Here is a 15,203-nt window from a genome sequence, read left to right as displayed (position 1 = left end):
ATGAACGACAATAATAACGTTGGTGATGAAGATGATGATAATAACGATGATAATGATGATGATAATGATATGCAAAATCCAAAGTTGGCTGCACAGCTGTCAGCCTCGACATTGTTTACGTAATAAAAATTTTAAGAAACCCCTTATCTGTTTATGAACATGCACCCCATGGAACAACGAAATTGTCCGCACACCAGCCACCCACAAGCATGCTCAAAACTACACATCCGTGTCCATTGGTTACTTACATTACCGCCTATTTGACCCAATTTTTCGAGCGTTTCTAGAGATTTTGGGCTGAAGGATGTGTTGGTATCATCAGAGGAACGGTACGTTAGAGAATCCACACTACTATCTGTTATTCGCTATGCTATCAAATGACGGTGATAATATATTTTTCCTTTTGACCTCATTAGAGCGTTTTGGATTGTTTAAAACAGAGCCCATAAAACACTGATTAAAATTCCGGCTCTAAGCTAACTTGCCAACGAAATAATCACGCTTCACAGGATTCGAGCTACATTCGAAACACCAGTTCCTTAACCCCTCTGGTGTTCAAAATTGGATCGAAATTAAATCGCAAATTTTTCGAACCAACGCTCCATCCTCAACCTCCCATCAATTCGGGCGTTTTATTTTCACTCAAACGATATACAGCCCGGAAGCTACTGCTGACCCTTGTCAACAGCCTATCTTAGAGCCGTAAACTTATTTAGTGCCCACTGTCCCATCTCTGCTTATCTTCTTATCTTTCGCCCCGTCTGTATTCCCGCGCTAGTGCCCATGCCTCGCGACTTCTTGGTATGTTTCGTCATAGTATAAACGCAGCAAAAATCATCCACCATTCAGTAGCAGCACCATTGCCCCTGCATTCACATTTAATTTGAAGATCTGGCCCGGGAGTGACGAACGAATTCAGTATTAGGGTAATAGTAATAGCAATCACAGTGAAAGCAGAGAAGTGGAATAACCTCTGCACTCATTACGAACATGCTTAATAAGCTGCTGCCTCGAATGATGGGTGCTTTATTATAAGAATCACAGTAAATTTAAAAGACCTTCCACCACGAGAGTTAAAGTTTGTGGTAGAAACGTATCCATATACTCCCATTACACGCTAAAGATGGGAATGAAGCTAGTTTTCGGTAAAGTGTGATTTAAACGAAATGATGATAAATGTTCATGATGTTTGATTGTTAAAATTTTAAATTAAACAGGGTTCGTGCTTTTAATTATCTCAACTATTCCTGACGGCGCGAGGGCGCAGTACAGTGGATGTGATTATAGCATTGACGTAGCCAGTGGTCTGTCTTACACGATATACTCTCCCAACTACCCTGGATACTATCAACCGAACTCGCAGTGCCGATGGACACTAAGCACTACTCAAGGATCGCGCATCGCTCTATCCTGCAGTGAAATAGCTATTCCCTCGGTAAAAAGGAGTAGAATCCCGTAATAAATTTACTTCTAGATGATATTATATTTCAGAGCTCGTCATGTGCCACCGATCGACTGGTTGTGTCGAAGAATGGTCAATCGAATCTTTCTGATGGCCAAGCGTACTGTGGAACTGGAGTTCTGAACATCGAATCCACCTATAACAGCTTGGTAATAGCACTGCAGGTTGCCGGAACTAGCTACGGTGGACGATTCTACTGCACGGCAAACAAAATAGAATGCCAGTGTGGAATGCGGCGTAAGGTAAGGAGAAAAGATCCCCTGCATGTTCGTTTTCTGTAAACTCTTAAACACACTTGAAAGGAATTTTCTACAGAAAAAAATTGTAAATGGAATCGAAACGCTAGTGAACGAATTCCCAATGATGGCCGCGTTAGTCGATGGTTCCGGTGGGGAAGGGATATTCTGCGGTGCAACAGTCAGTAAGTGTGTCGATAGTTTGAACGATCCGATTTTGGATAGTTTATGCAATCCTTAACACGTCCCTGTGTATTTCCAGTAACCAACTACCATGCGGTGACGGCAGCTCACTGTTACATGGGACGATCGTTACCGAATCTCGGTCTTCTTGTGGGTGACCACAATATAACTTCCGGCTCCGATACGCCCTATTCAGCTCTGTTACTCCTGTCTTCTATAAAGCTCCACGAAAGCTACAATCCTACGATTGGCACGAACGACATAGCGATCGTGAGAACACGTGCGGAGATCATGTTCAACACCGGCGTTGGGCCCGTCTGTTTGCCCTTGAAGTATTATGGTGCGTCATTCGTCGGTATCGAGCTAGAAGCGGTCGGTTGGGGAACTCTCGACTATGGCGCCCCAAAGTCGAACGTTCCCATGAAGGTCGGGCTAACGGTCGTCAGTGGTGCACAATGCTCGGCGATCTACCCCAACTTCTCCGTCACGCAACAGCTGTGCACACTAACCGCCAACAAGGATAGTTGTCAAAGCGATTCGGGCGGTCCGCTGTTCTATACCGATGCGTACAATGGGCGCGTTTATCTGGTCGGCATTATCGGATACGGTATTGCTTGTGCATCGAATCAACCAAGCGTCAACACAAACGTACTCAATTACATGCAGTGGATTACGACGAATACGCCCGAGTGGAACTACTGTTATCAATAAATGGCCATTTTATTTCACGCAATAAGAAATTTCCGGAGTTTTTGACCGAATCCAGTTCAGCTGGCTTGTCACGCGGCTATTCACCGAGGGTGTAGAAGCGGCACATCCTGATCCATAGCTTATAATCCCGATGGTGTACATTCGCTGCACACCGCGCAAATACAGTGGTCCACCTGAATCATACTGACATGAATCGCGTCCCGCGGCGAACGTACACAGTTTCATATCATTCAAAAACGGTGCAGAGCAACTACCGTTTGGTAGCACGGTAAGAGTGGTCTTTCTCAATACGGTACTCATTGGTCCGCCGAAAGAAGTGGTGCCCCAGCCCGCAATATCTACTTCTAAGTTCGCAAAGCTGTAGGAACTGTAACTGAATGGTAAACAGACCGGACCCACGGCTCGATTCCAGTCCATGTTGACCGTTGTTTTCAACAGTGAAATGTCGTTATCGCGATTCGCCACATTGTAAGCCTCGTGTTGAATGATCTGTTCGATGTTGTAGATCGCCGAGTAGGGTGTCTCCACTGCTGATCGGTAATTATGATCACCAACCAGAGCCTGCACTCGACCAACGTTAGGAATCGTTGCAGTACAATGAGCGGCAGTAAGAACGTGTCTCACGCTAACTAAAAAAAAATCCAACCATTAGGTGATGATACAAAGGACAGCAACTTTGCCGATCGGCTTACTGATAACACCGGAGCAAAACACGCTGGCTGTAAGTGGATCCAACAGCCCAACCATCGAAGTGTACTCATTCACCCCTGCTTCAGTACCGCCGACAATCTTCGGCGTTCGGCTCCAACCACAATCACATTGCCCGGGTTGTACAATCAGTCGACAGGTGAATGATCCGGAATTGGTCGAACTCGAGATGTACGAAATGGTCAGTTTATTGAACAGCGATTGCCGACTAATGATGCCCTTGCCGCAGAAAAATTCACTTCCTGCTGGAGACTTGAATCCTTCCGTTGAAATGTACAAGAAATCAGTCGTGCAGCCCGTTCCAGGATTGACCATGTTAACCGTACATGACGCCTGGATTGTATATCCTGGTGGTGCACTTAACACAAACCGACAGGAGGTACCAGACGGATAAGTTGCCGGGTAGAACGGTGAATTTAGCGTTACATCTGCCAGCTCGGTCAGTTGGAATTCACGATCACAAGAGTCAAACCAATCAGCACGAACTCCCCTGGTCGAGCAGAACACTGCCGCCACAAGCACCAACCACACCGTCATTTTTTAGACTAATCCTCCTCTCCACCGTAGGGATTAATACGTTGTGATAGTAAGAACAATCCAGTAATTCAAAGCATCCGTTCTGCGAAACAGCTGTGCAAACACGCTGCTGTGTACCGATTATTTGAATTAATTTGCGCGACATTTTGCTTGAGTCCCATAAAGGATGTATAAGCAAGCATCCTCAGCATGAGATCGGCAGCTATTCGACCACGGCTACAAGTTGACAGTCGCGACTACAACCCTGCCTGGACTGTCGCGGGAAGCCAAACAAAAAACCGACGAAAAACACTCGGAGTCAGGAAAATTGTGCGCTGGAAATTCGGATAAGATGGGCGACCGGTACAACATTCACAGCCAGTTGGAACATCTGCAGAGCAAGTACATCGGCACAGGACATGCGGACACTACAAAGTACGAATGGTTAACGAACCAGCACCGCGACTCGCTCGCCACCTACCTCGGTCACTGCGATATGCTGAGCTACTTCGCAGTCGCCGAAAACGAATCCAAGGCCCGCATACGCTTCAATATTATGGAGAAAATGCTGCAGCCGTGTGGTCCACCACCAGAGAAACCGGAAGATTAAATAAACGTGAGGATTGAACGAATCCAAAGCCAAAAAACTCTTCTATTCACCGATCTTCGGATGTGTCCTCATCTGGTTTTTCGCTCTTAACGTCTGGCGCTTCGCCGTCCCCTTCGCCTTCGTCGTCGCTCTCTACATCGATTTCGGCCAGCCGAGACTTGACCTTGCTAACCAATACGTGCTGTACGATGGGCACCTGCTCGGTACAAGCCGCATTCAATCGGGTGCATGCTCGCCAGAGCGTTTCTACGGAGACGCTTCCGGAATGCCGTATCTCCGGCACTTGGTCCAACGTTGGCAGCTTCGCTAGCATTACTATGCCATGATTATCCCTGGTGAAGCCCTCCATGCACAGGCTCTCTTCCTCCGCCGTGGGATCCACCAGGATGCGATCTCCGAGAATTCCGGCTGTCGTTGCAGTAACTATGTCGAACATAGGGATACAGGCATCGGCCAGAGCTAACCCAGCCGCGGTAATCACCGCGGCCAGAACTGATCCATCGTCCTCCAGCACATTGGCAAACACATCGAGCTGCAGATTCGGAAACAAGTGCCGACACACGGCCGGGTTCAGTGCGCTGGCTAACGCTGCCGCCAAACTGCGGCCTCGCGTATCCGACTGCGGTGTTTTCCGCAGGTGCGACGCAAATGGCGAAAACTTGAAATCGCAGTACAGTTCACCCAAAGCACAATATTTGCTTTGCTTTGGAATTTCTCGAGGATCGAACACCGACACGATCGCTTTGGTGTTCCCCAACTCGATGTATGCCGATCCTTTGGCCGTGGACACTACACCGACTTTCAGAACTATAAAGAAAACAGGTTTTAATGCTCTGCAAACTTCCAAAAACTTCCGAAAAACTCACAATATTTGCGGCTTTCTGAGAAATTTCTACCGTCTTTTCTCTTATTTTTTCCGCCGATTGCTTGGTTTAGTCGCTCCTCGAACGGTTGGCGATTGTTTTCTTCGTGAATATGGTACGAGGTGGATATTTCGGGTCCATTGATACGTTTCGTATCTTGCGGCATCCTGAAAAACTGAGGAAAACTACGAAAAACCGCGAAAAACTGCGATAAACCGGCAATCAAAACAATCGCGCGTGTTTTTGAGCGATGCCCGGTTTTTGGCTCTATAGCGTGCGACAGGCTCTATAGCGTGTTATGGTGCTTAAAAAGGATAATGAAATCAAGTTCATGAAAACGGCGTAAGATAAGGATATCGTTCTAAAAAAATTGTTTACAAACCGACCCCTTCTCCTACGTAATTACTGCACATGCGCTCTAGTAGCTTCATCTCTTGAAAAGGATTTCATCCCCCTTTTTCTTTAGTTCTTGTGGAATACTCACTGAAGGACTGGTGTTGTTTCCGCTAACCCAAGTAGTTATCCAACAATGACGGTGCTCGGTCATCATAAACTAAGTAGCATTAAGTCGATGAAATTGTTTATCTGCTTCATTGGAGTATCATCTTTCCTGCTACTTATATTCTGTCTCTACACAACGATAAGCACCCCGGATAAGGAAGTAGCACCCCTTTCGCTGCCCAACGATGGCTACCAAAACGTCGTATCGTACGAGCTGTGGCGTAGCCAGACGATCGTCCCGGAGAAGTACAACGAGCACCAGGTGAAGGCGCGCATCATCCGGGACAAAATCAAGCGACTAGTGGCCAACAACCAGCAAACGGGTACGGGAGTACCACCATCCGAGCATCGCAACAGAACGTTCCCAAAGAATCGTAACGTACAGATATTTTACCACGCTACAGTAGCGTGGTACAAACCCAACCCAACGCATCCGTCCAGTGACCGACTTATACAGAGAATCTACGAAAATAATTCCGTGTCCTTCCGACCGAGCGATGAACCCATCATAAACACGGCATTCTATCCAAAGCGTAAGCTATACAACAGCAGCGAATCAATCGTTCGGGAGCATTTCGAAGAAATTCAAAACTGCGGCATCGGAACCGTCATCCTCGGATGGCACCCTACATTCTCCGAATATCAACTGCGAATGATTTTTAAAGTGGCTCATGTGAACGACTTGCAGGTGGCCATCGAGATCTTGGAATATCCGGATAGAACGATAGAAAGTATACGAAGCAACATCAAATATATTCTTGATACTTTCGGTAAAGGCCCAGCACCAACGGCCATAAGCACGTTGAGCTACTTCAATGTACTCTCGAAGAAACGTGAGTTGCCTCTGTTCTACATTCATAAAGCGTACCGTACTGCAGATTCCGAGTGGAAGCGATTACTGAGCAAAAACGGGATACTGACGATTCGAGATACGAGCTACGATGCGATCGTGTTGGCACATATCGCAACTAAGGATCACAAATCGATGGTTCGACGGGCTGGTTTCGATGGGTTCTATACATATCTACCGAGCAATGGCGCCAATTATGCGTCCACGTGGAAAAACTGGAATCAACTGAAAAGGTTTGCCGATAGCTACCGGTTGCTGTTTGTGCCAACGATTGGTCCTGGATTCTACGACCGTAAAAAATATCAACGAAATATGAATCAAAACCACGGCATAACCAACATCAAGCGCTACCGGTCTAACGGACAATACTTTGATGTTGGATGGCGCACGGCGCTCAAGAACGGTCTGCAGATGATAACCATCAATAGCTACAATAACTGGGTGGAAGGCACTCAGATTGAGGCCGCGATTCCAGTATTTGGCTTCCGCGACTATTTACCCGGAACGCCCGAAAAGTACCTTGATTTAACACAGTCCTGGGTAGAAGAGTACATCAAGTACAAACTGAACAACATAAAACTGAACAAAAAGACCGAGTTGACGTTGAATTGTTACGATTTCATCAATGCCACTATATGTTAATGCCAGTCCAAGCTTTTACCCTACCACTCTTGTGAATGTTAGGAAAACTGTTGTTCAAACTAGTCCTCGCGAATTCCTGACCCCTGTAGATTAGTGAGAAGTTCTTCGAACAAAACCAACAAAACATAAAATTCAATGCCAAAGTATGCAAGCTAACTCTAGCAAAGTAGCAACACATAGAGTGTAAATATATTTTTCGAAACCTATGTAGAAACCGTTCGGATGTGGAGAGGTTTCTCTTTTTAATTCGTGATGGAGAAGTGGTGTTATGGATCGCTGTTGATGTGCACCGCGCGTGCGATACTAGATTCTACTTGTGCCCTGCAGCGCGTGCGCGGGAGCATGTTACTCGACCGAGCGCTGCCGATGGAAAGGGGAGAGACTCGTGCTCTCTGCTGTCACGTTGACAGGTCACATAAGGCGCGTCCTTACGTAGCACGCAGATTAAGGTGGGACCCTACACCGCCCGATGGAACGCCGTAGTCAGGGTCGCCACACCTACTTCTTGTGTGGATAACTTATCGAAAGAAAAAACCTGTAAACCTATATAGAATAAACCTATACAGAATAATGTTATGTAAATAAGCAATAAACATACGCAGTAACCAAAACCACGGCAAAAAAGTACGTTAAAAAGTGCAAATACTGGTTTTTCCCTAAAATTTAAAAATCACATAATATGCTGCCTGGGTCATTTGCTGAATGGGCTGCTTCTTCTTCTTCGTCTAGACACCGCTGTCCAAGAAGTGTTTACAAACTTCGTGGAAAATGAGTTTCGAGGAAAATTTAATCGCCAAAGTTCGCGCAAATGAAGTGCTTTACAACGTGAAAAATGTGAATTATAGACGAAAAAACGATAAGGAACGATTGTGGCAACAAATTGCCTACGATTTACACTGCCCAGGTGAGCTACGAGCGCCAATTCCGGAAGGCTCCTTCAACACCCGCTTCTTGCGTTTGCCTTTCGTTTGTAGTCGATGTTTGCCGAAGACGGTGGAAAAGCTTGCGGGACAAATTCATCAAACTCAGCCGTGCCGAGCATACATCTCGCGGGACTTCCGACGAAGAGCAACCTCGGAAGTGGCGATACTACGACAGCCTCACTTTTTTATTAGGCTGCAACAAGAACTCCCTGTAAGTAGTGCAGAGGGGCACGCCTTTACTGGCCCAGCATAACAGGACATTCCCAACCCCTTTACAGATCCAACACTTCTACCTTCTTGGACGGCATGTTTATGAGCGACGAAAGATACGTCGACATCAAGTGCGAACATCCGAACAACCGGCAGTACGTTCGGGATGATACGGCAGTGGTGGCCACTGAGTGCACGTCCGTACTAAGCACCACCGATCGATTCACCGTGGACGGTCGTCCAGCTACGGTAACACTTGATTTACCGAGCAGCACCGGCGGCAGCAGCAGCGGCAACCGAAAACGCTCACTGGATAACATTGAGTCGGAATGCGTTAAAATTATACGTTCTGCTGCCGAAACTATTCAGCTAGAGGCTAGCTGTAATATTCGCAAGTCGAGCACACAGCTCCTGTTCGAGGCACTTGCGCTGCGAATCGATGAAGCCAATATGCCAGCTGCCCGGTTAAACGCACTCCACACGGCGGTCACCAACTTGGTTTACTCGTCCTTATGAATGGACGTGGACCGGCCAAGCTCAAATACGTACTTTAATGGTAAAAAAGGCCGGTTTTAGCGCATGATTGCAATAAGTCGTAGAGTGTTTATGTAGAAAAGAAACGAGTCCCAAAAGGATCGATCTCACTTTCACGATCCTTTTGGGTCTGTCGATGTACTCGGTCTGAAACATTATTAGTGACATTGGTGGAATATTGTAGATTGTATTTAGATATACATAGATTGCAGAAGCCAGGTTTGGGGCAAACTGCCGTAGATCGTAGCCATAATTTACGAACCATTGTGGCAGCTCTAAGCCAACTCATAAGCAGATTACACACTCATCTAAAAATCAATTTAGTTCACGATCCAGATAATGTCTATGTTAGTTTTATGACGATCTTAAATGGCCGTATAGTAACGCTAAAAGTATCGCTTGTCATGCAAAAAGAAAATTGACCTGTTCCGCGCCTGTGCAGCTTAGGGCATAAAGTTTAAAATAAAATATCTACAGAAACATGTGAATTTACCTGCATCGTCTTGTAGATTTGGATTTTCGGATGTATGGAGTATAACTAATATCCTGGAAATTAATATCTTAGCTTTGATTTGGTTAGCATCATTATTAATATGCAGCCAAGAGTAATAATCATGATCAATGCTCGGTGATACTGAATCAAATCGAAGCCAGCCAAGAAAGGATCACTATCATGAAATATGTTTCCTTTCTGTTTTGTGTCTGGATTCCACAGCTGTAACTTCAATTTGTACTCAATCTTGATGTTCTGCGCCGGTTCGCTTATCATTACAAAAACAATACTCGGCCGATTGCCGTATTCATTTTCTTAACAAATGCATTAAGCGTAACTTCTAAACAAATATTTGTGCAAAAATGAAAATATTACATGATGGATAACGGCAAGTAGCGGTTGTTTAAAATTCGCGTTCCACCGTGGTTTATGGTTATTATTTTCGAGTGTTTTGTCCTGTTTTTTTTTCTCAAGGAATCCACAATTCCAATCCAAAACCTAGTACACTAATCAACAAAATTTTGTTAACACACAAGAGCAAAGGCATTAAACTAACAAACGTACTGAATAGATCGTTCCCATTACGCCTTGCCGGTACTTTGCGAGTTTCATCGTTACATTTGCGTTTAAGAACATATCGGTTATCATGTAGTAAAGTAATGTTGTGTCGATGTTCATTATCACACAATTGATTTCGCAGTTATAGACATATGATTGTAAAGATACAAAGAAAATTATCTGAAAAATACATGGCTGTCCACTAAGCCTCTCTCACTCGATGAGTTGATCCGTGTGATGCCACTTAGAACATTGTTGGCCTCTAAGATTCCTTTAAGAAACCAACTGGGTCTATTAAAATATTACAAAACACACATTCAAAAACTTTTCTGTTCTGCATTCATTATTTGCTTGCTTCGCGCTTTTGCGTTAACCTTTGTTCGGTAGAAAGCAACATTGGACGAGCATTAAATGCGTAACCATTTTACCCCTGATCTAATGTTTGCGTTTTAGTACTGTCAAATTATTTACTTCCTTCAATTCATTCCCCAATGCCCCTCATTGTAGGAGGATAACCAGAACTCAATGCATCGCGATGCAGAAAACCTACCGAGTTGGAAAATTCTCTATTCTCTATCTAAATTAGAAGTAAGGAAAGTGCAATGGTGCATTCGTAAAAAATCTGTATCACTTTTGCTTCATACAAATTGCAATCAATAACTAATTTAGCTTTTGTCGTGCATTGGTTCGCATCGTTGGCTCCCTCTATCGCTACTTTTTTGATCAGTTTGGACGTTTTATCCGTCTAACGATACACGATTCCATACTTTCGTTTTACATTTGTTGTAAGCCCCTAGCTAAACCCTCTTTAAATCGAAAATATGCTCTATACGGCTATCTAGTCCCGATATCTTAATTTCATGAATTTTTCATCTGGATCCTCACCGACACCCGTTAGCCGCTTCGCATACAATAGTTCCTGTTCAGCGAGGCAGGAATTGCAACCGAAATTCTAACATACACATTGGTTGATGCTTAAGACCGATAAGTGTGAAACACAGAAAGAGTGTAGGCTATCACCAATCATTGCCACATATCTATCGAAACGAACTGACACGAAACGTACGAAACAAAACATAACTAGAGCACGATTCAGAGAGAGGTCCTTGGGTAAACACTGAGATTGGTGTTAGATTCGTTTATCATCTTTGCCTTTGTCATTCCATTAGTTCCGTTAAGTTTTCCGCTTCCTGTGTTTCCACTCGCGCGCACACTATTTCACCCTGCCTCCTGTCTCTATGTCTATTTGTAGAATTAGCATTAAAAAGATAGCTCTCCACTTGCGAATGCTCCTATATTCATTCTAACAGAGCTGCTAGGTACCAAATATCATTTTATTTCTTATACATTAGACTTACCAGTGATACGAACCGGTCGAACCAATCGACAAACCGAACCTTCATCAATCGCACGTTGGTAAACTCGATTTGGTTCAACCGCATCAAGCTATCGTTGATCATCTCCTTCGCTTTTTCCGTACTGCTGTCTACGTGCTCCTGTAGAAAATTCTGTATCATGTCTTTGAATGTCTGCGGAAAGCAACACACCACGCAGAACATAGCTTTGTACCAGTCGGTGGTATTGTTCCAATCGATCTTCTGCCCAATCGTCATATCGAGCATCAACTTTAGGAACGATTGCAGGAGCTGTGCTACTTGTGATTCGGGATTTTGATGAGCAAGCACTACTGCAGCAAATGCCTCGATGAACTCGAGGCACTTCAACTCCACATCCGAGGTGAAAGAGGTAAGCCCGAGCTCAACCGAAGCGACCAACTGTTTCAAAAAATCTGAAGGAAGTTGTGGAACCTAAAACCAGATAGTAGGTAAACCGAAGCGTGAGTGAAAGCTAAGCAAACCTGACCAGTTCATTGTACCTACCACATAGGATTTAAAATCTACGAAGGACGTTATAGTGATGTAGTATTGATAGCATAGCTCCGGGTAGCGTATCAATTCACCCGTAATTAATTGGACGATGCTCATCAGACTGTAAATGCAAACATCTGTCGCTTGCTGGATCGTTTCTTCGTCGTCATCATTAACGACACTTCGCATGCTCAAACCATTGATGAGCTTCAGAATCAAAATCAAATCCTGTGGGTCTCTCTCACTGTTGGTGGGATCCAGCGAGATGCGGTTGCTGTTGTGCTTGACATACACTCCGATCACATCTACAGTGAATTGATGTACTCCGATTCGCACCATTTTAACATCCGCCGACTGTTCCAATTCGTGCAACAGTTCTAAAATCAGCTCAACAATCACCTATACAGTTCGTAAAAAAATGTGGATATTCTCATTATCGTGGAAACCACCAAGATAGCCCACCCAGGATGCCGTTAATGCATACCGTGTCGTTTTTGTAGACCGTCATAAAGGTCGAAAGCTGCTCACAGACGTTTCGAAGTTCTATAAACAATATCTTCATCAGGCTACCGAACGCACCCTGCACACAGCCGATTGTTTCCTCGAGCACCTCGATCACCTTTTGCTTGAACTGTTCTTCGTGGGTCTGCTGCTGGAAGGTGGTCATCAGGATGTTGTACTTTTCCTTTGTTCCCGCCACGATTCGCGTGATGTACTCTTTACGCAGTTCGTCACCTTCAACACTGCACGCAATCGTCACGAAGCCGCGAAGAAGCTTTCGTTTCACGTTCAGCGGCAGGTCGAAACTCTTCAAATCGCAGATCGAACGGAAGTACTCCGAGTTAAAGATCGTCTGCGCTCGCACTTTGTTGCGTTGCAGTGCCAGCAGCAGTTCAATGCTTTCCTCCATGACGGCCTGCTCGCCCCGTAGATGCTGGGCGTTGAGACAAATTTTGTTCAACAGATAGTTGATCACCCACAGAGCGCCACCCGTGCCCACACCGAAAGCATTTGAGAAAATGTTATTCGCCGTTGGTTTGTCGATCGTCATGACGTATGAATCACACCAATGCCGTAGGAACCAGAGTAGCGTAGCACTCAGTTCAGGACTCAGGAATTGGTACATTCGCACCTCGATTGCCGTTTTCTCCAGCTCGCACAATCGGAAACCCGCTGCCATAAGCCGTAGAACCGGATCGACGCTAGCTTCCGCATTTGGAATCTCCTGTATGTCCTGGTTCGGTGAAGCGAGCAGTTTTAAGCTGGTAGATACGTCTGTCTTCCCAGCATCAACTTGCTGGGAGCATATTGTGAGGATAGCTGTCGGAATTGAGGCTTCCTCGCTCTCCGCTTCCATAGCCATCACGTGACCACTTATCAGCAGCAGCCAATGAATATCGTCGAAAAGATTTTCCAGACTCATTCCGTCCGAAATCGACAGCGATTTGGAAGCGTGCAGCATGTGCAGGTAGGTGCCCAACTTACGGGTTCGATCCTCGAGCAACTTAGCTAACAACCCTAGTGAATGTAAAGGTATTTCTCGCCCAAAAAAACCCATTATTGCAAGCTGCTCCTTGAATCGCTCTCGATCCGATTCTTCAATCTCCGTAATCTCGTTTTCACCAGTTTCGTTCTCTCGTCCCGCACCCCGAACGCCCTGGGGCGGTGCTAGGTGGCATTGAACGTACTTTTCAAACATCTGCGTTATGTAGGGAACCATGGGTTCGATTGGATAGTTCTGTTTATCGTTCAAAAACGACAACCATATGCCGAGCATGTTGCTTAACGCATCGATGTACAACGCTTCGTCCGGTGAAGCAGATTCTTCGGCCGCGGATAGCTCGAAGAATTTCATAGTCAACGTGAAGCATTGCTGTATTGAAGCTTCAAATAGTGAGTTGGGTAGCATCTTTAACATTTCGGTAGGCAGGAACTGAAAGAGTTTGCGGAGGATAAGCGAAAAACTATAAGCTTCTTTGTCCTTGATTTCCATGCTGAAACGAAACATCAGAGAGAGGTGAGTATGTTGCAGTTTGCTCTTCAAAGTCATCCACCACTTACTTGGTCATCATCGATAGGAAGTGAGTGAGATAGTTCGCCAAGTAGGACATACTTTCGTCGATGTTCTCCGTGATGATAGGACCCCGCAGAGTTGACAGCTGTAGCATGCATATCAGGGCCTTCGGTTGCAGTTCATCGATCTCGCGAGTCTTCCAGTATGTATGAAAGAACACTTCCAACACCTTCGGATCGAAAATCACACTCTTCCACTGTGCCTGCAGGCGTAGCGGAGGTGCATGCAGTGCCTTGGTGACCGTTTCCGACGTATCTATAATACGTTTCGACAGCGAGTGCATGACTCGCATGTTCTGTAGGTTCGGCAGCAGAAAGCCCCATGTAAGTACGGTCTCCATGACGGTGAGTAGCTGCTTAAACAAGTACATCTGCATGCTGTTGGTACCATCAAATGCGCTCACAATGTCAATCATTGCCTGTAATGTCATGACGAATGTCTTTAGCAGATCCGAATCTTCAAATTGTTTCTTCGCTTTGAAGTGTTCCAACGTGTTGAGCCCGGTATCGTCCGAGCGGACTATGTTGCAGTACTCTTCGAGGATGGCGAGCATGATACTGCAGCTTAGAATCTGCTGCTTGAGATCGCCGGAGGTGAGCATTTTTTTCGTTTCCTCAATAATCTGGCCACGCTCCACACCGTGGTCTTCCAGGCTAGCACGTTTGATCATGATGGCCACCACCTGCAGCAGCTTGTCCCGGATGAATACTGGGATATCTCGCTGCGTCACGTAGTTCAACAGGTACTGGCGCAGCGAGACACGATCCTGCTCCGAGATAAACTTCCATTCTCCGACCACGGCCTTCTTCAGCACGTCGGCCGCTTCGAACAACACCAAATCGACGGACGATTTCTCCAGAATCGCTTGGCATAGCGAATACGGGTTCTTGGTTTTACGGAAGTTGGTAAAAAGAACTTCCGATTCCTGTCGCTGCTGGTTGGTGATGGAATTCGGTGGAGCCTAAAACGTCGCAATAACAAGCACAGGGCGTGAGTAGGAAGGGAAGGACAGCGAAAACAAACGCAGCTTTTCTATCGATTTTCCTTGCGCCAAGCAGCCGCGCACGCATCGCCGTTTTCCTTTGTTTTCCCAACAATCCCTACACTCACCATGATAATGTGGGCTGCCGTTTCGAGGTTTTTCAGATATGTTTCATCCATTTTTCTCGCTTTCTTCTTCGCATCAGATCAACTCAAATTTACAGATTTTCTTCCGTGTAATCTTCGATTATTTTCCCGAGAACGCACGATCCGAGAACCA

The 15,203-nt window shown here is 45.5% G+C and overlaps 7 protein-coding genes across 7 annotated transcripts in view; 4 read left to right on the top strand and 3 right to left on the bottom strand.

The window, feature by feature from the left end:
* The first annotated feature begins 818 nt into the window (after window positions 1-818).
* LOC125957793 (venom serine protease-like) lies at window positions 819-2,595 on the top strand. The gene is made up of 5 exons (XM_049690714.1): window positions 819-1,145; window positions 1,218-1,435; window positions 1,492-1,704; window positions 1,778-1,883; window positions 1,961-2,595. The coding sequence occupies exons 1-5, from the start codon at window positions 1,124-1,126 to the stop codon at window positions 2,590-2,592; spliced, it is 1,191 nt and encodes a 396-aa protein (XP_049546671.1). The 5' UTR covers window positions 819-1,123; the 3' UTR covers window positions 2,593-2,595.
* On the bottom strand, window positions 2,578-3,864 carry LOC125957794 (venom serine protease-like). The gene is made up of 2 exons (XM_049690715.1): window positions 3,285-3,864; window positions 2,578-3,221 (listed from the first exon to the last, which is right to left on the bottom strand). Exons 1-2 carry the CDS (start codon window positions 3,835-3,837, stop codon window positions 2,602-2,604), a joined length of 1,173 nt encoding a protein of 390 aa, XP_049546672.1. The 5' UTR covers window positions 3,838-3,864; the 3' UTR covers window positions 2,578-2,601.
* A 210-nt stretch (window positions 3,865-4,074) lies between these two features.
* LOC125957796 (splicing factor 3B subunit 5) lies at window positions 4,075-4,486 on the top strand. Its single transcript, XM_049690717.1, has one exon. It carries the CDS (start codon window positions 4,169-4,171, stop codon window positions 4,424-4,426), a length of 258 nt encoding a protein of 85 aa, XP_049546674.1. The 5' UTR covers window positions 4,075-4,168; the 3' UTR covers window positions 4,427-4,486.
* LOC125957795 (exosome complex component MTR3-like) lies at window positions 4,473-5,542 on the bottom strand. Its single transcript, XM_049690716.1, has 2 exons — window positions 5,293-5,542; window positions 4,473-5,233 (listed from the first exon to the last, which is right to left on the bottom strand). The coding sequence occupies exons 1-2, from the start codon at window positions 5,453-5,455 to the stop codon at window positions 4,473-4,475; spliced, it is 924 nt and encodes a 307-aa protein (XP_049546673.1). The 5' UTR covers window positions 5,456-5,542.
* A 241-nt stretch (window positions 5,543-5,783) lies between these two features.
* Window positions 5,784-7,602, top strand: LOC125957512 (glycoprotein endo-alpha-1,2-mannosidase-like protein). Its single transcript, XM_049690263.1, has one exon. It carries the CDS (start codon window positions 5,819-5,821, stop codon window positions 7,280-7,282), a length of 1,464 nt encoding a protein of 487 aa, XP_049546220.1. The 5' UTR covers window positions 5,784-5,818; the 3' UTR covers window positions 7,283-7,602.
* Window positions 7,603-8,020: 418 nt separating this feature from the next.
* On the top strand, window positions 8,021-8,931 carry LOC125957964 (uncharacterized). The gene is made up of 3 exons (XM_049691030.1): window positions 8,021-8,186; window positions 8,257-8,416; window positions 8,484-8,931. The coding sequence occupies exons 1-3, from the start codon at window positions 8,051-8,053 to the stop codon at window positions 8,929-8,931; spliced, it is 744 nt and encodes a 247-aa protein (XP_049546987.1). The 5' UTR covers window positions 8,021-8,050.
* A 961-nt stretch (window positions 8,932-9,892) lies between these two features.
* Window positions 9,893-15,203, bottom strand: part of LOC125957744 (exportin-4-like) — a 5,549-nt gene continuing 238 nt past the window's right edge. Inside the window, exons 1-5 of the mRNA XM_049690634.1 lie at window positions 15,053-15,203; window positions 13,930-14,903; window positions 12,353-13,862; window positions 11,881-12,267; window positions 9,893-11,808 (exon numbers count right to left, since the gene is read on the bottom strand). The exon at window positions 15,053-15,203 is cut by the window's right edge and continues 238 nt beyond it. Of these exons, the coding sequence (XP_049546591.1) occupies window positions 11,335-11,808; window positions 11,881-12,267; window positions 12,353-13,862; window positions 13,930-14,903; window positions 15,053-15,103 (3,396 nt within the window). The 5' untranslated portion in view covers window positions 15,104-15,203 and the 3' untranslated portion in view covers window positions 9,893-11,334. The remainder of the gene's footprint in view (window positions 11,809-11,880; window positions 12,268-12,352; window positions 13,863-13,929; window positions 14,904-15,052) is intronic.

This window comes from Anopheles darlingi, chromosome 3 (assembly GCF_943734745.1).
Source record: "Anopheles darlingi chromosome 3, idAnoDarlMG_H_01, whole genome shotgun sequence".
Taxonomy (NCBI): Eukaryota; Metazoa; Arthropoda; class Insecta; order Diptera; family Culicidae; genus Anopheles; species Anopheles darlingi.
Note: the sequence above shows the minus strand (reverse complement) of the source record. Positions and strands in the feature narration are given on the sequence as shown.

Bases quoted from the DNA above. Each gene is read 5' to 3' on its own strand.
- LOC125957793 (XM_049690714.1), top strand. From the start codon at position 1,124: ATGGGAATGAAGCTAGTTTTCG. The intron at 1,436-1,491 runs GTAAAAAGGAGT...ATTATATTTCAG, and splicing joins GTGAAATAGCTATTCCCTCG to AGCTCGTCATGTGCCACCGA. The intron at 1,705-1,777 runs GTAAGGAGAAAA...AATTTTCTACAG, and splicing joins AGTGTGGAATGCGGCGTAAG to AAAAAAATTGTAAATGGAAT.
- LOC125957794 (XM_049690715.1), bottom strand. From the start codon at position 3,837: ATGACGGTGTGGTTGGTGCTTGTGGCGGCAGTGTTCTGCTCGACCAGG. The intron at 3,222-3,284 runs GTAAGCCGATCG...ATTTTTTTTTAG, and splicing joins GTTTTGCTCCGGTGTTATCA to TTAGCGTGAGACACGTTCTT.
- LOC125957796 (XM_049690717.1), top strand. From the start codon at position 4,169: ATGGGCGACCGGTACAACATTCACAGCCAGTTGGAACATCTGCAGAGC.
- LOC125957795 (XM_049690716.1), bottom strand. From the start codon at position 5,455: ATGCCGCAAGATACGAAACGTATCAATGGACCCGAAATATCCACCTCG. The intron at 5,234-5,292 runs GTGAGTTTTTCG...TTTTCTTTATAG, and splicing joins CTCAGAAAGCCGCAAATATT to TTCTGAAAGTCGGTGTAGTG.
- LOC125957512 (XM_049690263.1), top strand. From the start codon at position 5,819: ATGACGGTGCTCGGTCATCATAAACTAAGTAGCATTAAGTCGATGAAA.
- LOC125957964 (XM_049691030.1), top strand. From the start codon at position 8,051: ATGAGTTTCGAGGAAAATTTAATCGCCAAAGTTCGCGCAAATGAAGTG. The intron at 8,187-8,256 runs GTGAGCTACGAG...TTTCGTTTGTAG, and splicing joins CTACGATTTACACTGCCCAG to TCGATGTTTGCCGAAGACGG. The intron at 8,417-8,483 runs GTAAGTAGTGCA...ACCCCTTTACAG, and splicing joins GGCTGCAACAAGAACTCCCT to ATCCAACACTTCTACCTTCT.